The 22556-nt window shown below is 37.7% G+C and overlaps 1 protein-coding gene across 4 annotated transcripts in view; it reads right to left on the bottom strand.

Moving 5' to 3' along the window:
- ATRX (ATRX chromatin remodeler) overlaps positions 1-22556 on the bottom strand; it is an 89735-nt gene that overhangs the window by 62144 nt on the left and 5035 nt on the right. Inside the window, exons 2-8 of one of the 4 annotated variants that reach the window (XM_076347421.1) lie at positions 14583-14695; positions 11340-11395; positions 9461-9513; positions 7661-7785; positions 6248-6367; positions 2539-2648; positions 300-367 (exon numbers count right to left, since the gene is read on the bottom strand). In XM_076347421.1, coding sequence (XP_076203536.1) covers positions 300-367; positions 2539-2648; positions 6248-6367; positions 7661-7785; positions 9461-9513; positions 11340-11395; positions 14583-14695 — 645 coding nt within the window. Of the gene's footprint in view, positions 1-299; positions 368-2538; positions 2649-6247; positions 6368-7660; positions 7786-9460; positions 9514-11339; positions 11396-12318; positions 12336-12424; positions 12643-14582; positions 14696-22556 lie in introns of those variants that run through there. The other 3 variants (XM_076347422.1, XM_076347424.1, XM_076347423.1) reach the window with 3 other exon arrangements.

Raw genomic sequence — 22556 nt, 5'->3', positions numbered from 1 at the left:
TCAGATTCTATCCCCACCTTTAAAGTATTTGTAAGGTGGCATGCTATTTAGTTAAAAACATGATGTCTTACAAGTGTTTACTATTGGATTTCTTTATAAAATGTTTTCCTGTTAATTACTAAAATAACAATCAAATATTTACAAAAACCCTGGGGTTGAGCATTGCTTGGTGAGAAACAACTGTTGATTAAGCTCTTATGCACCGGTCTTTATCTGTCAATAATTTCATTATTGCAAGAAAAAAAAACCGAAAACCCCCAGGAGAGCTGTGGGTATTATTTCAGCTTTTGTACACTTACCTACACTGTTCATCCATTCCATCTGAATCACGGCTAATGTCATCGCTCATGTAATACTTGTAGCAAGTCTGTAAAGAAAGAGATAGGACAAGGAATTTTTTATTAAATCTCAACTGGACTTCAGTAATTCATATGATTTCAGCATGTATTAGAAGCAAGCAGTTAAAAGCAGCAGCTGCAAGATCTTCAGCATTCTAACCCTTTTACGTTTGTGTTAATCTAAAAAACATCTTCCATAGATACAACAGGTCCTAAACTATGACTTCTTATTTAGATGGCTCAAGGTTTATTTGAAAATTAAATAGGCTTTTGTTTGATGGCTGCGTATTTGCATATTTTACAACATCAACTGAATGTTTCTCTTCAAATCTTTAAGTTTTTTCCATCTATTACCTAGGTAAATCAACATTATACCTTCCCTGACACAATTAATCCTACATAAATCACAATTTTCAGCTGTATGCTCCTTATGTTAGCAATCAATCCCATAAGGCTTTAAATAAAAGGGTCTTCAGTATTTATCCTGACGTTAACATCCAAGGCTTCAATTTCCAGGTGCAACCTAAGCATTTTCATTGAAAAATTGGTAATAGTAAGAAAAAAATACACACAACTCAGCTAGTAGTAGCAGTGGCTTCAGTTGCTGAATTCTTTAAGCCAAATTTTGAAGGTGTGGGATTTTTTTTTCCAGTTGCTAGTAAAGACAGTTCTCCCAGACTTGAAGCTCTACTTTGAATAGGGATCAATACAAGCTATTAGCTAAATTCTGTCCTTTTACCCAGTGAATCAGTGAATTCAGAATCCAGAAGAGGCTTCAGCACCTGAATTTAGAATCATGATGCCCCTTTATCTGGAACAGTTATACACCTGTTCAACTAAACTAAACAAACATTAACAAACAACACAACAAAAAAAAGCCAGTGAAAGCTGATGTTTAGACACTTGAGAGAACATTTATAATCAAAGGAAAACAGCTTCTCAAGTCTGGGACTATTTACCTAAGCAGGAGAAAAATAAGGAGAGAACTAGGCACAGAAAGTAATGGAAGACATGGAGTATGCAGATCAGGGAGTTCCATTCCTCTCTCTCATATTAACATAAGGCCATGTTCAATTAAGTAAAGATACAGAAAATTTATGGGAAACAACACGTGATGTAATTATCTAGCAGAGCTCACAGTCAAGAGCTGCTATTGAACCCAACACCCTAAACAAGTTTCAAAAATGAACCAGATGTTCTTGCGATGCATCGCAAGAACACGTACAGCTACACGTTAAGGATTTTCAAGTCTAGGAACAAGAGTTAGGACTCCAATGAAGATTGAAAACAGTCGTCTTGTAAGCTGATTTTTCTAAAGCATATTTTATAGAAGAAATGAGCCAGAACATTAGACTAGATGGACATGCCCGAGACATTATGTCAGCTGAATATGTAACATTAATTGGGAATTAGGGGAGAAGCAGAAGGAGGGAAGAGAAGGGGAATGCTAAATGTGCACTGTAACACAGATCTGCATGTCTCTATCTTTAGAGGTATCTTTATAAATACAGAATCTCTACAACTATGGAGATATACAAGAGAGATCTCTCTATACCTCTCTGAAAATGAAAAGAGGTCTCCAAATCAGGAGGTAGGGATGTTTCCTTCTTCCCCTGTTCCCCACCTCTTCCCATTGCAGGCAACTCAGGGCCTAAACTGAAGCCACCATGAAACCATGTAGCTGAAGACCCAAATGCTGGTTTGGGATTATGGACTAGACCATCATTACAGAGGCTGCCATAAATTAAAACAGTCCAGGAGCTGTACACAAGCGAAACTGAGACGACTTTGAAGCTACTTTTCCGCTTCTTATTCTGACGTTGTTTTACATACAATGCTTTACCAGGAGATCCAGAATTTAATCTGCTCTTATAATACATTATGAGTGGGCAGAAATTTCAGATCATTTAACATTAAAAAAAAAAATCACTAAAATTATAGCCTTAAAACTGTAAAAATAAATTATAAAGAAACAACCATGAATTTAACTGGGGTATAAGAAAATAGGAATATAAATTTGTAAGCTGTATTTGCCTTTTTGTTTTCTGCTTTTAGTTTCCTTAATTGTAACAGTTAATGACTGAGAAGTTTATTGGCTAATAAACAAGAACTACTCCCACAAAAATCCCACCCAAATCAACTAATAGGACATTTCAAACAAAAACAAACAGTACAAACTGTAGAACTGTTTACCACATACCTTACAAATAAGAACTTTCAGTGTAGGATGTCTATAGATTGAATCCTTTTGAAAATGGTTCACCTGTTGCCCACAAGCTGTACAGCTTACAATTCCATGTAGTCCTTCCTCTATAGAGAGGATTATAAACCACACATTAATTGTTTTCATTTTTTTTAAGAAATCTGTTACACCTATTTCATTTTCTTACAATATTTTGTCCTGTTAGGTTTTTCATATGCCTTTATTACTTTACCACCCAGCATTAGAGAAATCTTTCTGTAACCACTCGCCATTTAAAGACTGAAAGAATTTTCCTCTAATTTCTATACTCCACTTGGGGCCAAGATACAATTTTTTTCCTTTGAGAGATTTAATTTGGATTAACTGGTCACCTCATGAGAACACACCTAAATAAGAGTCATCACTAAAACTCTTTCAAAGCAGCCCTGATATTCTGTACAACCTTCTTCATTTAATCTTTGTTCATAAAATACCATTTTAATTCATGTTTGTACTATAGTATTTCTTTCACATACAGTTTTAGTTTCTCAAAGAAAAATATGGGAAACTGTTACAGAAGATACATGAAATCCTTATAATAGTGCCTGAAAAATCTTATTTCACTTTTTGTTCCCTTCTTGATGGTGGGGTTTTGGGGTTTTTTAACTACAATTTTGCTATAATACATATGTTCTCACCACCTTGCTGATTGCTCCCACAGTTTGCGTACCACTCTGCTGCTGTATCTACATTCAGTCAAGAAAGCATTTCTTTAATGTCAATCCCCCAATTCACTTTGAAAGGTGGTGAACTTGGGGTTGGGAGGCTTGCTACATGCCAGGCTGTTAAACCAACTAATTAATACTATGAGACCGTTATGTTTTCAACAGCAGTGATGTTTTCAAGAAAAAGGAAAATAATTTGTGACAGCTCATACACTCAGTTCATACACTTTCAAAAACTTAACTTGGGATCAAGCAGATAGGAGGTTTGATATGGGATCACTTAACTGTGACTTGTCCTTTGCTGTCATGTTCAGTAAGTAGTATAAGGAAATTAACTCAAATGGTTAACTTAATGGTTACAATCTGAGTACAGACTATATTTTTTTTTTTAAATAATCACTACCACAGAATTAGAACCAAGCACCAACACCACAATGTTAAGGAACCGAATGAACATTCTCAAGACACAATACAAGCTACTAGCAATTTGTTACTGAAGCACAATCTCAAATAGCTTACAAGCCAGTAAGAACAACTGATACACCCTTACAGTGAAAATAGCAGGTCTGAAATTTTGAATACAAGATTTGTTGTTTTCAACTTCAATGCATGCAATATTGCATGTACTGCAAAGCTCGTGGACTTGCAAAGCACCTCTTATGACCTCAAAAACAGCTCACATGCCCGTTTCAAATGCTGCTGGTAAACCTCAAATAAACACATCCATCTCATCGTACTACTTGGAAAAGAATACCACATTCTATTATACCAAGCAGCACAGAAGCCTACCCAGGCTTTGTCAAACATCACAGGCCTTAAATGGGGGTAAGAATCACAGAGGGTAACAGCCAACTGAGGGAGCGCAAGCTATTCACTGTCAAGTCCCAAGCCACTTCCCCTTTTCTACAACTTTAAGGGGAAGCACTGCTGACTCCTTCCTAAAATCTGCAAGTTGGCACCAGAAAAAAAAAGAGGATAATTTATGAGGCAAACCTTTGTAAACCATGTTACTACTACAAATGATAATGATCCAAAGAAACTGAACAACTACTAATTCATTAATACTGAGAAAATACTTAAAAAATATTCCTAACTATGAGTTTATTAGCAAAAATACAACCATCACCATTCTGCAGACACAGAACTTGAAAATAAAGACTGACACCATGCCTCTTACAGTCTTGGATAAGAGCATTTGGTTGCTAGAAAGGCAAGAGTTCTATTACTACTACTATTTCTAATATAAACAGGACATATAACTCCTAATAAAAATGTGAAGATGCACTCTGCAAAGAACAAGACAGACTGGCATTTTTTATTTTATTATTTATTTACTTGCACCGTGCATAGAATTCAGGATCTCAAGCAGTCGGGACTACATGCTTACCTGCTTAAACCAGTAATGCTTAACTTTTATGTGCACACGCTAGGCACCTTATTCTAATAGCTAAAGAAAGGCAAGTGCCGCTTCACGTAACCAGACTTGCTGCATGCAGGTGTAGAATAAATGGATCTGCGCTACCTCTTCTGTGCATGTCACAAAATAAAACCATTTTGATACATTCCTAATCCAGCTGCTCTTGAGGCAGACTGCAGTCACATCCCTCGCCCGACTACCTTTCCTGGTCTGGAAATGGGGACAACACAGGAGCAGGCAGCACCTATCCCATTTCTCTGAAAGTTGACAGGAGCTTAACAGGAGCTTAATGTACTGGATAGCTTTAAAATCAAGTCAAAGATTAACAGTAGTGACACAGATATAGCTGAGCTTGCCCTGGATAAAGGTATGGCTTAAACAAACTCTTGATGCCTCTTCCAAAACTATTACGTCAGGCACCAGTACATGAGTAACCAGTCCAGATAGACAAAGGCAGGCCTGCAAATTCTCTACGGATGGAGAAAAAGAGCTGGAAGGGCAGGTCATATGAATTCTCCTGGGGGTGCAGACACAGGCCACAAAGCTCAAGCAGAAAGGGGGTCCTACCTTTTTAACACGATACCCCTGAAGATTTATGTTGGACCTCTTGTAAAATTGTTATAAATACAAATGGAAAAAGCATTCCTATATGCTGAATAGGACATCTTGCATGACTAGAACGGAACTGACTTTCAAAGATTAATAATTTACAGAAAACGTCAACGCTCAAAATGTGATTAAAATCATGCATGAGCCCATATGTATGCACAAGCACATTTCCACACAGTCACATTTTACTCCTCTTCAACCACAGATAGAGAAATGGCACTTATTATATTATAGTAACAAGAGAGCAAGTGTCTCAAATGCTACAATGGGAAGAATGAATAGTGTGTACAAGAGCTGTTTGTCTGAATATCCTGGGTACTGCTGTAGGCGTGTGAACTAAGATATTGCTAGTAGTATTACTGAAAATATCTGCCTTCTTATTGGCTACTTTATACATAATCCTCCGCCTCCTTTAATTTTTGGAAAAAAATGAGAGATTAATTTCTGTTATCGCTGTTATCTACCTAACTTTTCCCACAATTTAAAAACAAAACAAAAAAGTCTTTGAATTGTTAGAGGTTTTAGGTTTCTTGTTAGCTCACTGATTGATAATATGCCTATACATGTTCCTGCTCAAATGTGGTTGCTTCCTTGGTGAGTCAGTGAATGTTCCTGTATCAATGGTGTTCCAATGTAATTCCTTAAAAAAGGAATACCTGTAACACCTGATCGCAACCAAGCAACTGTTCTGAATACAAAGCAAGAAGGGTCCATATGGAGTACCTAATGATGTATCCTATGGCTACTGAAAATAAGGAGTTTAATGAGAACTAATCTTAGCTTTCACTGCTGCATTGCAGGGGCAGCAATGGAGGCTAATTTCAGCCAGCTAGAATCCTTAATGAACAAAAAGCCAGAAGAGTGGAGGTATTTTTAGGATAATTTATTAGAAATATGAACAATTTTTAGATGTACCAAATGTGGCCATAAGCAACAATTTAAACCCGTTTTCATAAATGTTTTAAATTGTATTTACCTCCACGCTTTTTGGGAGCTTCAGGTTTCATTTTAACGGCATTTCTGCTTCTAAATTCAGGCCCTTTAAAATCATCTTTGTCTTCATTCAGCACTGGCTCAGGCTGTACAACCACTGTACCTAGAATAATTTCATTTAGAAATTGGAAACCATTACACATCCAAATGAAGTGCAAAAGTCCTGTTTAAATAAAAGCCAACATAGTACCTTAAAAAAAGTGCAATCTGTTGACTAAAACTCAACAAAGTTTTGAATGCACAGATGTTCACAGAAAAAAAAAAAACCAAAACAAACAAAAACCCCACCACACACTTCAAACTACATCTGTTTTGCAGTTGTAGGACAAAAGCCAAGGACTGAATGGGCTATGAGGAGCAAATTCTGCTCTCTCTGCCCTGATGTGGTATCTGCAGAACAGGACTGTCATATTGCTGGGCATGTCTAGTACAGGAATTTGCACTGCAATGCTACAAATAAAGGACTTTGGTTAGGTCACTTAAATCTATCAAAAACCTTGGAGTAACTACTCTTTTTCTCTCCTTCTTCCCCCCCCTTCTATCCAGTTTACCTCATCTTGATTTATTTCAGCATGAAATAAACTAAAAAGCAATAGAATAAAACCTGTTTTGTCTTTAACAAAATTCAGAAATTCACTTTTTTATTTAAACTAAGAGTACTAACCAAAATTATGTGAATGAAAAAGTACCTTTCCTAATTTAGAGCTCAGTTTTAATACTTTTGTTGTGAGGACACTGGAAATAATCTAACATTCTGAAAAAATAATTTTAAAGTGACTGCTTTAAATACTGCTACTCTTGCAGTAATCAGTAGCAGTCCCTCCAATTTTTCCTGTAACTGTCACAGATAAGAAATGGAAGAGATTAATTAAACTCACACTATAGTTAAGAAGAGTGGGATGTATGTAGGCTTATAGTATTAACTGTTTTAAAAGGGTACTTAAAAATAGATCCAATAATGACATCTCCCCCCCGACTTAGTTTTGCTTTTGTTGATCTAATTGTTAATAACCTCAAAGACAGAACAGTAAAGTAAGTAAGACTTGCAAGTGACAAGAGTTTAAGACTTCTACAAAAGAATAAATTATTTCCCCTGTTTCATGTTGGTTTTATACAGATGGCAGTAGACATTTGAAATTAAGCCACCAGCACATCCTGGTGCACCCACAGATTAAAGTATGCTGGGTTCAAAACTAAAGGTGCTTGGTTTCCTCTTTTAAATGCGCGTGCACAGGGTGCATGTGTTTGTGCACGAGCATATACGTTTATATATAAAAGCCAACAGGACCTCAGACAGGCATTTTACTAATACATGTGCATTCCAGTTAATTATTTATGCTGCATCATAATCTTGGCTAATTTGCTGAATTCAGAAACAAAGAAAGACATGAACTACCTTTAGGCAAGCTTTTCATATCAACATCGTTTTCTGAGTTTTCATTTGAAATATCTTCATTTACAGTTTCATCTAAGATTTGTTCATCATCTGATCCAACATATTTTGTTACAATTGTAGGTTTCCTGCATAGACAGAAAAAAACCCATACCGCGACAAATATTACATATTTCAATACAGGTAAGCCTGGCGCTTTGCAAGCAAAACACCATACTAATTGGGGAAACCTATGTCCTTTTAAAATTCATTTAAGACATTATGAGGTGGGATGCTCTGAGTTATTACAATAAATAAGTTGTAGGATAATTTTCTTGTTCGGAACAGAAATTCTCCCCTCCTATGTGAAATAAAAAGATATACGAATAAAGTGGTTTTGTTTCACAGGCTTGCTGTATTTTTTTTTTTTTTTTTGTAAAATCAAGGTTTGATGTGTTTTTAAGAAGATATGCAGGAAAGTCACACTTTTAGGAAAAAAGCCTGAATGAAACACAAGTGAATATCTGCTCAGAAATTTTATACATCGCTCCAAGTTTAACAGGCAGCGCAAAGAGAACACACAGTTATTAGCAAATGACAAAAAGCAGCCTGGCAAAAAAGATGCTTGCAAGGAAATAAAGGAAATGCAGAAAGAAATGAAAAAGCTGACTGTTGAATAAAAAGACCAGTTGCCAGAATTTCACACAAATATAATTTAGAACTGAATCCATTAAAATGAATGAATTTACTATGTCAGGGCAGGGAGGAGAGGAAAAAAAAATTAAAAAAAAGAATGTTGGGCATAATTTTCAGTAGTCTGAAGCTAATACATGAACTACCGCAGGATACTGTTTTTGTCAGTATCAGGCACAGCGTGATAAATGTATGAGTGAAAACACCTTTAGTGATAGACAAGAAGCAAAAAAACAAGACTGTAAAAATTATATAAATGAAAGAGTTCAGCAGGACACTGGATTCAGAAGATGAGGGAGAAATTAAAGCCAAATATAAAACCACACTTGCAAATATGGGATTGAGACAAACAGCAAAGGGAGAATGAAGAATATTATTTAATTCCAGCAGACATGATAAAATAAACAAACTTGGATAAAAAGAGTGAAAAGAGATATACAACACTTTTAAAGAGCCGTAAGAAGGCAGCTGTTGAAATCGTGCATTTAGAAGAGCTCACCTACCTACACAGTATACTACAATTTTTAAAAAATCATGAAGGGCATAACTTGAATGAGCACCAGCTGAGAGCGAAAGGTGAGAAGGAGTTTTACTAGACTAAGTCTGCTGTTACTTAGGTCACAAATAATTTGTCTCCTGTAGGTTCAAACTGGTTGGTAAACAGTTAACTCTGTACTTTTTAAAATCAAAGAGCAACAAAGGATTAAGCAGAGATACAGCAAATGGCAGTTTCTGCACAGGACAACTTAATAGCACATTTTGCTTCTACAGTCTCCCAACAGTAAGGTACATAAAGCCTGTTTTCCATATGACCCAACTTACATTTTTGGAAGAATCCTGCATTTAGAAATAGCAAGAGTGAAGGAACAATTGTATAAACACCTTTGTCCTGAAGATACAGGATAATGTTGTTGCCTTTGTTAATAAAAAATCAAGCTTTATGTTCTTAACCTTTGACCCTGAAAGATGGTTTGCATTTTAAGTGCACTATGAGGCACTGGTTTTACCAGCACTCTGCTAACTTAATGATTTATACTGGTGTATACTAAAAGTATCTGGCATAGTGCATGGACTTTTCTATAGTTTCACAGGCCAAAAAGTGATTTATTTATTTTTATTTTCCAAACCAACCTTTTTGAACGTGATGATCCTAAGGATTTGGTTCTTTCTGAAGAACTACTGCCCTAAAAACAAGAAAAAATTAAAAAGTCAACACAGTTGCGACCAAGTGACCTGTCAACAAAAACAGTTTCTTACATTAACTAGAACACATCTCAAAAGTCACCAGCACTCTTACAAAAAAAAAAAAAAAAAAAGGCAGGAAAAGCATTAACAGAAAGTGACACACAATTTCAGTAGTCATGCCAGTTCAGTTAAATTACCTCTATAGAGTTTCAAATCAGTAGTAAGACTCCAAGAAGTCATTATTCTTTTAAAAACATTTAAAAATAGGTGTCACCAAACTCTAAGCTAAGTCATTAATGCTAACATCCCTACGCATATATCTTAAAAGAAATTAAGAGAGGACACTGTTGTAAGTCGAGACATTCAGAGAGAAACACTGCACGTATGTCAAGCACCGACATCTTCATGAAATTGAGGAAACGCTCTCCTTGCAATTCTCAACTTGCACGACCTGCTGAAAAGTTCTCTCAGCTTTCTGGAGACGGGACTAAGAATGGCTCATGATCACTGGTCGGTCCTAATCATGAACAGTTCTGGGGCCTCCTGCTCTGTGTGTCTTCACTGCAATGTTAACTTGCATGGTTAGCCCATGGAAGAATGGCCTGACTCACACATACCCACCTGCCGTGCATTTTCACCTTTTTACAATTCACCAGGATTCCTCACAGCACTTAGTGCTGCAGTAGCTTATGCAGGTCTACAAATGTTTTTCACAGTGTGTGAAGAAACCATCATCTTTTCTGACATACAGAATAAGGAGGGTTCTCGAAGGCTGGCAGCAGGGAGCTATCACTAGTACGCACCCAAGAATTGCCAGCAGAACGCAGACACTTGTTATCTGGCTCTTATGCCAGAAAGGGCTGGCTGTCTTTACAGGAAAACTGATTTTTCAGAGGTTTGTGCACGTGTATCATAACTAGGTTTGGGCAGTATCAAATACATACCTGAATTTACTGCAATAAAGACAAACTAAAGCAAGACACTAGCACTTGTGCTTTCTCTACATATTAACATATTGTCAACTAGAATGTTTCCAACAGGAGAGTAGATATTAGTAAGACATACCACATGAAAAATGTCTTTGATGTATACAACACACCACATACAAGAAATCTGCTCATGTTTAATAAAGACCCTGTCTCTCCATCTTTTTTTCTTTTTTAAAAAAGGAAGCATATTTGCTTAAAAGGATAACTAAGTACCTGTTATCCAAGTAACAAGGTGTAAGTGTAAATATGAGGTAGAGACCAATTCTTTTAAACCCAAAATAAGAACCTGTTTACACATAAGCCAAAGAACAGAATAAGGGTAAAAGAATATTAACCAGAATTCCTGAAAAACAAAAACTCACTTTGCAATATACTCAATCTGAATCAATTAACAACACTTTGCATTTCTTAACAAAAATGCATTTGCATACCTCAGGTACGTAAAACCTAACTCTCTAAACTGTGTTAGAGACATTTTTGCCAGGAATTCTTGTGCATCAGAAAGACAATGAAGTTGTCCAAGTAAATTTGTGTATTTCATAGAATCATAGAATAGTTTCAATAATTTAGAAATAAAGAGGGGGGGGGGAAACAGGATTACTTACATATGCCTAAATCAAAGTATCATTCAAAATTTAAAATTTAATTTTAAATTTATTTTAAAATATTTTACAGGTAATGTTTCTATTCAGCAGATATGATGACTTCTACTGCATGGTGCTGACAATATTCTTTAAGTATTTATTGTAAAAGCAACAAAGTGAACTCAGCATTTCCTATACTAGCCATTCTGCACCAGTCATGCAACTAAAATTCAAAAGCATTTTTATTCCTACCTCTTCTCTATTGTTCTCCATTGAAGCTGGACTACTTTTAGGTTCTCTACTTTTACCTATGGAGAGAAGTTAAAGGAACCCACTGAAAGGCAAGAAATATTAAAAGTTCTTCACATTATACATCATAGCATTGTTTATGTTTCACCAGCATGAATAAAGATGACTGTGTGACTTTCAGAGACAATCTGTTGCACAACAAAACACAATCCACTGTACGGCCTAAGTTTTACAGAAATCATTTAGAAATTACTTTCAGTTAAGTTGCCGATAGGCTGAAAGACAGCCTTCCCATTGGTGAAGAAATACTGAAGAAATGAAAGTGCAACTGTATATGCAGAAGTAACATAGTGCATTTTTTTAATCTCTAAGAAGTTACTTCTAAGTATTTTCTCTTACACATCTTGACATTAAAAACACAATATTAAATCTGGGATCATGGAACCACAGACAAAAATCCCATTTGATACAGGGTATGATAGAGAATTCCCATTTCTCGATCTTGGGAACTGTGGAATATAAAACCTAAAGACATGCAACCTATTAGTATCTGTTCCATCCACCAGTCCAGGTAACGGAAGGGAAAGTTTTAAGTTCAGTGATTCTATGATACTTGTATGAAGTTGCTCAAAAGGCTTAGTAATAGCAGTATTTGAATAGCTGCACTACTGAGAAACATGCAAGTGAAGTGGCAGTATAATTACAGGCTACGTATCACAACCATTTGTGATTTTAACATAAGACTGCTAGCACTGCAACTTACTATATCCTTTCACTTCAGTTTTGGGAAAAACAAACAATTTTCTTTTACACTTCAAAAAAAAATTAAATCACTTTGATTAGAAAATTTAATGGTGGATATTTGACCTAGGCTGAATTCTCTGGGTAAATTTCAGCCAAAATTATCCAGCCTTTTCTGCATGTGAGGCTAAGGTAGGGGGGAATAAAAAATGGAAACAAAGTTTTTGGCCCTTTTAAGTACCTGAAATTTCTTCTCTGGAATATTAGAGGCATTCCCCCATTCTGAGGAAGGAACCTGAAATTTGGAAGAAGGGTGACATTTCTTCTGGAGACCAGACGCTACCCACCTTCTACTCTTGACCAATTTTGCCCAAATGATAAATCCATGGAAAATATCAGTTCGTACATGCTCGGTAGAGATTTCTTTGATTCTGTCAGCTACAATCTCTGTAGATTCTGCATTCAGACTGCTAACCAGACTGCACAGGCGCTATTCCCAAACGCAACTGAACGTGCTGCATTGTCAGTTTCTACGTGTGACTGGACTGTACGTGTGCCATCCCCATAGAATGACCGAGCACGCTGCATCCCCACACAGCTCCTAGTGCTGACCCAACTGCACATGCTCCATCCACTTCAGGGCTATGAGAGCGCAGGCCTGTGACTGCTGCTCCAGGGCAGGGGCTGGTCACTTGAAACGACAGCAGGAAGTCTGTCTCTCCTACGCTCTCAGTGATTCTCCTGCTAGCACCCGCGCAATGTAGAGGAGGGAGACATCCGATCCAAATGCAGAGAGGATAAAGAAACATCATTAAGGCTGTAAAATCAAGAACTCAACAATTAAGAAAAGCCAGAATGAAAGTTGCCAGTGCAATTTCACTTTACTTATCATTCCTAACGCATAAGCATTATGGTACAATTCAGCTCCTCAGCAGTGCACAAGATGGAAGCGCTCAGCAAGCAACTGCTTCATATTTTAATTGACCTGTGTGTGTGGAAGGGACATGTTCCAACTCTCCTGAGCCACACTTAACCATCTTCATCATCATCTCCCTCCTCACAACACTCTACCTAGTAGTTCACGTATCCTCCAAATGCTGGAACAAAACGAGTTCCATTACTATATAAACCTGATTTGGCCCTAATCATGTCTATCACTTGTACACTGAATGAGCATTCTGTGGATTAAAATAAAAAAAAAAATAGCACAGTTGCTAAAGACACTGTCATTATGCACAGAAAGTTGGGAGGGGAAGTAAATTTGCACAGTTAATTCTGGCATTTCCTAATATTTAAGTGTTTAATTATTGACTTTTCAACTTTAATATATTTTTTTTTCAAGAAATAAAATCCGAGATATCAAAACCAACACTGAAACATGTCTGCTATTAATTAGTGAGTGTACTCCTGTTCCAAAGTAAATCTGTACTTTAAGGCAAGGAGCCAAATTCTACTTCGTAACTACACAGGATAAAGGGAAAAGATTTCTTTTTCCCCAGTATGCTCCTCAGCAAAATTTCACTTTGAGATGCATCTGCATCACAGTTTAGTTTATTATTCTGGTGAAGTATAACATGAATAATTTCTTTTTCCTATGTTAACAGTTCAGTTTGATGCTGACACAAGGAGGTGAGCACCACATGGCAGCAGACTCTCTCTCAAGACAAAACATTAAAAAATAGTAACTGCACACCAGAAAACCCATGTAAGTTTATTACTTGGGACAACAGGAGTTTGAAAATAAAAACTCTGTAACACAGCCAACACACTCTCATTCTCCTGCACTCTATCACTTCAGCACAACTTTTAGCTCATTAAACAGTAGAGACTGAAAGGTTTTGCACCTGTATCCAGTCCTAGTTAAACTAGGAAACAGATTTAACCTAGTTAAATTTGGAAACAAATTTTATTCAGTACTGTTACGAAATAATTTCACTTTTTATGACTGTAATCAAAACAAAGTGTTTAAAATTTGTTACCTACTTCTAACTTGGAAGTAAAAATTTCTAATACCAAATTTGACCTAGTGTAGACTCCACATTTTTCAGAAGTATTATTTTGTTTTCAAATGTTTCCAGATTACATGTAGAAATCTTTTTCAAATAATCATTAAAGCATAATCTCCAGAACTTCTTCCATAACTACAAGGACTGCAAAAGCTTTACTTCAGCAGAAAAAACAAGATACTGCACTTACACATTCAGGAAAACTGAACAAGGAACCCCTACCACACCAAATACATGCATGTTTGCCATCTCATGTTTCCTAGAAGGTAAATTACCAGTAGGATTAGCTTTTTTTCACATTTGGAAAAGATTCAGAACTGAAAGAAATATTGTATCAAAGGCCCAGTGTATATTTATTAAGATATCACCACTTAAAAGTCTCATTAGGACTTTGCATAATTGCCCTAGTGAAGTGCGATATAGTGAAACAACAACACAAAGTTATTTAACTTCAGAATCATATATACATTAAAAATAAAAACATAAAATGTCTTTTTACTTATGGTTTTGTTTTTAGATAATGCTGGAGGAAAGTTTGCGTCCTCAGATTCTTCCGATGAGTGAGCCAAGAAGTCATGAAGTTTCTGCACCAATGTATTCAACTTGCTCTCACTGTTAAAATACAGGTAAAACTTGACGTTACCTATACATCTCACTCTAATTTAGCAAGCTTGAAAGAAATTATTTTTAATCTCAATTAATACACACCTACAAAAGAAACTCAGTTATTGCTTAAATATTTGCTTCTGCAAGAGAATATGAAAGTAAATAAAAACCATACAATTTTGTTAAACCCCAAGTAAAATAACAGGTGCAGCCTTATTGACAAAAAAGCACTAAGGACTCTGTTAACAGTAATAATAAAAAGCCATTTTAAATAGGTTTTACTGTTTAAAATTATTTACAAAATTCAAGAAAGTCTGAGTGGTAATGCTGCTATGACATGAAGGTAGTGAAAAATTAATTTAAGATTCTACTTTGTCAGAGGCTGAACAGGTAAAAATAATGAAATTTTATTACCAAAAATGTAACCTTTGGGGATATAAAACACTAGAAATAATAGCAAAATTTCACCTATAACCTTAGAAACAAACAGGTCGATTGAGTGTGACAGATCTACATGCTTATGCAAAGCTTGTATTAAATCAGCCATGTACATATACACTGTGCATCCTGTGTTAATTTTGTCAAAAAACAACCATGTAGGATCAGATAGTTTCTTGATCTGTTTGTATGAGTAGCCATAATTAATTTATAAAAAAATATTACCCTGGGAATTTTCACTAGGCAGTTTCAGACATCAGGAACTGTTAGTCTTGTATATATGCTCATTACAGTAAAAAGGCAACACCTTTATCCTATGCTTTTTGTTAAAAAGCTATACCACTTCATAATCTACATGTTATTCCCCTCTCATTTTACGCTGTTTATTTCAGATTTTCTCCTCCCAAAGCTTCTACAATTTCCTGAGACGAGTGCCTTTTTCTAGCTGCAAGCACGCTGAGACCAAGGGCAGTCACCCGTTCAGACCCCCCTGTATCGACAGTTACCACTCTCAGCTGTTCGTCACTGCTTCCCTCCTGGATGCTATCAGTCCTCTCAAATCTGCCAGCTGACATGCCTGAGTCATCACACCTTACCTGCTACTAGATACAGGCTTTCAAACTGCTGAACTACACTACCCCCTTCATAAGCTAACCCAGTTAAAGGATACAGGCTTCCATCCTTTTCACTTTTTTTCTCCCCATTAGTTTCAAAATAGTCTTCTGATAGCACGAAGAAGATTTTCTGTCCCTGTTTTACGGGTTGTAGGAACTTTTGAATATTTTTCAGAAGCTCAATCCACTCACCTTTACCATCTCTACTATTTCTCTGAACACATGAATTTATTAACTTCTGACTTTCAATTTAACTGTTATTGCTAAAAAAAAAAAAAATCACTTGTTTTCTAAGAAGGACATGCAGGTGAGCGCTCTCTTGAGCAATGAGTGAAAGGATATCATCACATTAATGCAAATGACTATTTAAACCAGTGAAAATAACCCCATATAAAGCAGCATAAAACATCCATTTAAAAAAAAAAACACCTGTAATTTCTTTAAATCTTCTGAAGTACTCAAAATAAAACAAAACAGCATTTTGTAATGGGAAGATTTTCTGCATGAGTAAAGGACACTTTTCTTTTGAGACTACATACATACCATCACTCACTTGAGCAACTTTGAAAGAGTGTAACAAAGCCTATTTTACTCTCAAGTGTATCTTAAAATTTTTCTCTCAATCTGTCTAAAAGTCTTTCCCTCTAATTACTGGACTCATGCTGCTACACAACTGCCAGTCCCTAAACTTGGGCATCCCTTTTTGTCATGGATGGAGGGCATACTTGGAAAACATTACAGAAGATGATAATGGTACACTTCAGTTTTAACAGATTGCATGCTCTACTTTAAAAAGGAGATTTAATGACAATTTAGTCACATTAAGTTAAAAAAAAATTAAAGAGTTGTTCAGAATTATTTGACAGTAAAAGTACATAAGAAGATTTTATATCCATTCCAGATGGTCTGAAGAACTAATGCACATTTAGAAAGGCCACAAAAAAGTACATTTTGGGTAGTAAAAACAAAAACAAAAAACCCCACATGTGGAATTCTGCTCATTTAGTTTATAAATAACTTGTTTTGGTAACAGCATTTTAGAAAAGAAAATGGGAACTACAGATGAGTTATAACATTATTGTTCTCAATAGAAAACAAGTTCAGAATAGTATGCATGTGTGTTTGTGACTAACACTTGGTACGCTATCTACTACCATTTATTAACTCTTATCCTAACTAGCCATAAATTATCATTTTCAGAGCAAAATGTTCATGCTGACAAACAACCAAAAAAAAAAATCCACAAACTAATACTACAAAGTCTTCTCAACCTGCTTTTCCTCTTGATTATTCAACATTTTGTACCATAAGCCTGTATTACGGAATAGGGACCTTGACAGGCTTGAGAGGTGGGCCCATGCAAACCTCGAAGTTCAACAAGGCCAAGTGCAAGGTCCTGCACATGGGTCGGGGCAATCCCAAGCACAAATACAGGCTGGGCGGAGAATGGACTGAGGGCAGCCCTGAGGAGAAGGACTTGGAGGTACTGGTGGATGAAAAGCTGGACATGAGCCGGCAATGTGCGCTCGCAGCCCAGAAGGCCAGTCGTATCCTGGGCTGCATCCAAAGCAGCGTGGCCAGCAGGTCGAGGGAGGGGATTCTGCCCCTCTACTCCGCTCTGGTGAGACCCCCCCTGGAGCACTGCGTCCAGCTCTAGAGCCCTCAGCACAGGGAAGACATGGACCTGTTGGAGCGGGTCCAGAGGAGGGCCACAAAAACGATCAGAGGGATGGAACACCTCTCCTACAAGGAAAGGCTGAGAGAGTTGGGGTTGTTCAGCCTGGAGAGGAGAAGGCTTCGGGGAGACCTTACTGCAGCCTTCCAGTACTTAAAGGGGGCTTATAAGAAAGATGGGGACAGACTTTTTAGCAGGGCCTGTTGCAATAGGACAAGGGGGAATGGGGAATGGCTTTAAACTAAAAGAGGGTAGATTTAAATTAGAGGTAAGGAAGAAATTCTTCACTATGAGGGTAGTGAGGCACTGGCACAGATTGCCCAGAGAAGCTGTGGATGCCCCCTCCCTAGAAGTGTTCAAGGCCAGGTTGGACAGGGCTTTGAGCAACCTGGTCTAGTGGAAGATGTCCCTGCCCATGGCAGGGGGGTTGGAACTAGGATGATTTTTATGGTCCCTTCCAACCCAAACCATTCTATGATTCTATGAAATGTAAGTAAAGGTGTTATACTTCCTATACCTCACCACAAAGAAATTTTAATTTAGGGCAATGCTTTACCTGTTTTTGTACAAAAGCAATTTTACGACATGCATTTATAGTTGAGAATATTTTATCTATGATCTTTTTTAGAACTTCTACTGCAAAATCCTTATTCTTTGTAATATATTAATAGACCCATCCATTATTAAATTGATCACAACCTTTAAAATATGTGTTTTTTTTAAAAAACATAGGAGCCTAAAAATTTAGAACCATTTCAGAAGCACTAAGTGAAGCAAGCAGTCTCCCTCTACTATATAGCAACAGTCTCTACACTATTTACTAGTGTTTTCAGGCTTGCATGTTCTAAGCAAATGGCTTCACCATCAGTCTAGAGCTATTTCAACACTGTTTAGCCTAATTAAAACAGGAATGAAAGGTGTCCTACTATTATTGGTTTGGCCATGAACCTGATTTGTGACCTTGGGAAACTACCTATCTTATAAGAATACCATTTCTTACCTAAATTCAGAGCAAGTGCTGTAATCTTAAACAGTAAACGCCTGGCCCTTACTAGGATAAAAAAGAGTACGTATTAGGAAAACCACGTATTAGGCTAAATGATTCTACAAATCAATAGAATATATAAGAAGAAAATGAAGGGACAGGTGCTGTCCTAATCTAGACACAACATACTTAACTCAACCTGGCTGTTGACTGCTGTCCCCTTGTATGTGCTTACCTGTATTGGGTTTGCATGGCAAGGTTTTGGTAGTGGGGGGGCTGCAGGGGTGGCTTCTGTGAGAAGCTGCTAGAAGCTTCCCCCATGTCCGATAGAGCCAGTGCCAGCCGGCTCCAAGACGGACCCGCCGCTGGCCAAAGCTGGGCCCATCAGCAACAGTGGTAGCACCTCTGGGATAACATATTTCAGAAGGGGAAAAAACAGCTGCGCAACAGCAGCTGGGAGAGAAGAGTGAGAATATGTGAGAGGAACAGCTCTGCAGACACCAAGGGCAGCGAAGGAAGAGGGGGAGGAGGTGCTCCAGCCACCAGAGCAGAGATTCCCCTGCAGCCCGTGGTGAAGACAATGGTGAGGCAGGCTCTCCCCCTGCAGCCCATGGAGGTCCACAGTGGAGCAGATACCTACCTGCAGCCTGTGGAGGACGCTACACCAGAACAGGTGGATGTGCCCAAAGGAGGCTGTGACCCTGTGGAGAGCCCGCACTGGAGCCACCCGTTCCTGAAGGACTGCACCCCGTGGGAAGGACCCATGCTGGAACAGTTCATCAAGAACTGCAGCCCGTGGGAAGGACTCACATTGGAGAAGTTTGTGGAGGACTGTCTCCCGTGGGAGGGACCCCACACTGGAGCAGGGGAAGAGTGTGAGGAGGAAGGAGCAGCAGAGACAACATGTGATGAACTGACTGCAACCCCCATTCCCCGTCCCCCTGCGCCACTCAGGGGGAGGAGGTAGAGAAATCAGGAGTGAGGTTGAGCCCAGGAAGAGGGGAGAGGTGAAGGGAGGGTGTTTTTAAGATTTGGTCTTATTTCTCTTTACCCTACTCTGATTTGATTGGTAATAAATTAAATTAATTTCTCCGAGTCACGCCTGTTTCGCCCATGACGGTAATGGGTGAGTGATCTCCCTGTCCTTATCTCGACCCACGAGCCTTTCATCGTATTTTTCTCTCCCTGTTCAGTCGAGGAGGTGAGTGATAAAGCGGCTTGGTGGGCACCTGGTGTCCAGCCAGGGTCAACCCACCACAGTACTTCATCACTTGTGTTAGCTAATGGTCATGCTTCCGCAAAGTGAGTCAAATCACCTTGGACAAATAAAATTTTAAGGAACAATTTTCATTTGGATTCAACTTGCCACACATTCATGTGATCATTCTCTCTGATGACAGGTGAGGTGCTGAAAATTCATAGCCAGGGCAGGGGAAAGAGCAGGACTGCCCATTTCAGCAGCAAACCCAGGTCACATTGGATTATACTGTGAAACTGCACTGGAAAAACCTTGCTACTGCACTCAGTTTCTATCCACCTACTTCAGACACTTCAAAAATGTAGGTAAGGAATGTCCCAGTTATTGTCAACATCTGGAAGAACAGTTTTAGAACTGTTATTTTCTTTAAACAAATTAATTTCTCATTCTTCCACAGGATCTTACCAACTTTTAGTCTAAGTAAGTGCCCCTCATCTGAATTTCTCATGCCTCCTGAAAGTCAGTGAGACAGGAGTGCTTTCCAGCTTTTCATCTATCTCAATGTTGACAAATATGCTTTCGCAAAATTTTTCCTGTCTTAAGTACTCACCTTCCTTAAGTTCAACACTTGTCTAAAATTTTTCTATGTTTAAGCTTGTAAAATAGTTCAAGGGCACAAGTTTTTTAAATTCATCTTTACAGTTGCTTCAAGTTAACTCCCAATAATTTTTCACTTTTGAAGTTGAAATACTGCAGAACAACAAGTATTAAGCAGACAAAACTAGATAATCCTTAGGAAAAAAAAAAATTAAAGAAACGTAAAACCAGATGCGCTTTTAAACAGCTGGTCTGTAGACTACCATCCTCTGCTTCAGACTGTATCCCTACGTGAATGACAGAAATGCAACAACCCACAGCAAAAGTCTGAATATTTTAATTAAGACAGTGGGAAGAGGAAGGGAAAGAACTGACTATATCTACATTGCAACACAGGAAAGTTTGGTGCTGATGACCCAATATCCATGCTACATACGTTTCAGTAATTCAAACTAGGCGTAGCCTGGTTCTGCAGACTGAACAAGCACTAGCAGTTGGAGCATCGAATGCTGAAGCACATCTTCAGATTTAGTTCTACCCAGAAGGAATCCAGTTTGTGCACTCCAAGCCCCCCCTGCATTATCAACAAAACTGAATAAGCAAGGACAATCTGGAGACTTTTTTCAAAAATGCACTTCTTAATTCAGATGCTAATACGGATGCACCCAAAGTTCCGAAGAAGATCAGAACATACTTTTCCAAAGCATTTCTATGTCTAGTGTGCTACAAACACGATCATCTTTTAAAATTACTGTTTTATAGTAAATAAAGCTGAAATTGATGTAATTTAATTAAACATACAATTTCAAAATTGGTACTAGGCATCCTTTCCCCCACCAAAAAAAAATTGTGTAATTCCTTTTATACTACCCAAGCCTTGATATAATCAGGCCAGTATTCTGTCACCTGCAAATCTTCATAGTTTTTCCTGATGAGAAGGAAAAGTGTTAGACTTAACCCAATTCAAAGATTTCAGTTACAAGGGCAGAGCCTACATAGTCGTTTCATACGAAACATGTCAATAATGTGTCTGAACACAGATGAATGAAATAGCTTAAGACTGATGGAAAGAGTGAAAGATGATAAAACCTACAATAAAAGTTGTTTATTTTCTTATCCCTAATCAGAAAAGGAGTGAACACACCTGCAATATCCTAAGAAACCTACTTCTCTCAGAAGAAAATACATAACCAGAAAATAAAATCAGCCTATCATTATATCAGTTGAACAAGTAAAAGAATACGGTTTTATAAAGGCGGGGAAACAGAGCACTTCCATCCTAGTGGTTGTTTTTTAACTCAACAATGGTTTTCCAAGGGCAAAGCAACATGATATGATATAGCCTAAATCAGATTAATATTTTGTTACTTATTTATACCAATATACCAATTACGCCAAAACAAGTGAGGCTTTACAATCAGGATTCACACAATCTCTTCAAGTTGGCATGAACCAGTTCTACTGCCAAAGGATGCAAACCCTCATGCCCCAACACACACACCTGATGCCACCCACACTCTCAGTTCTCGCCTTTCTCCTCCACTTCAGTAAAAGTATTTGTTTTGACCTACGCACAGAAGCTGATCCATCTTAAAGTATGGAGCTTGAACTATCACACAGCAGCAAAACTAAGTTGGTCAAGTAAATGACACCAAGAATCACAGAATCATTTAGGTTGGAAGGGACCTCTGGAGTTCGCTTAGTCCAACCCCCCAGAGCAGAGACAGCTACAGGAGGTCACCCAGAAATATGTCCAGTCAGGTTCTGAGTACCTCCACAGATGGAGGCTCCACAATCTCTCTGGATGACCTGTTCCAGTGTTTGACCATTCTCACAGTAAAAAAGTTCTCTTGTGTTTAGACGGAATTGTACCACGTTAAACTTACTAAATCAGATACAGTCAGAAAGCACCTGAATACCGAAGCTCTGACTGAAAAGAGATGCAGGCATCTATCACTTCATCAAACTCGGAGATTCTATGCTTAAGACTTCGTTAACACAGATTCACTCTTTTGCTTTGTTTAGAACTGACTTTAAATCCACAGAGGCTTAATCAAGTGATACCTAGTACAGTTGAAGACACTCGATGATGTGGATGAAGTAACTTTGGAGCTTAAGTACAGCATAACAGGTTCAAACAAGTAAACATAATTTTCATCCAGACACACAAGGGGAATGAGAAAGCGATGGTTCAAAGTCACTAAGAGACCCTTTATTCTGTTCAAGGAAGATTACACAATTTCTTTTTGTTGAGATGGTATCCAAACAGCCATATCAGGATTTGGCCGAGAGTTACCATGCTTCACTAAAAAGTGAAAAATTCTTTGTTTTTTAACCTGTCTCTTTAACAGGAGCTTAAA

The sequence above is a fragment of the Aptenodytes patagonicus genome, chromosome 9 (genome assembly GCF_965638725.1).
Source record: "Aptenodytes patagonicus chromosome 9, bAptPat1.pri.cur, whole genome shotgun sequence".
Taxonomy (NCBI): domain Eukaryota; kingdom Metazoa; phylum Chordata; class Aves; order Sphenisciformes; family Spheniscidae; genus Aptenodytes; species Aptenodytes patagonicus.
This window is presented reverse-complemented; position numbering and strand designations above follow the sequence as displayed.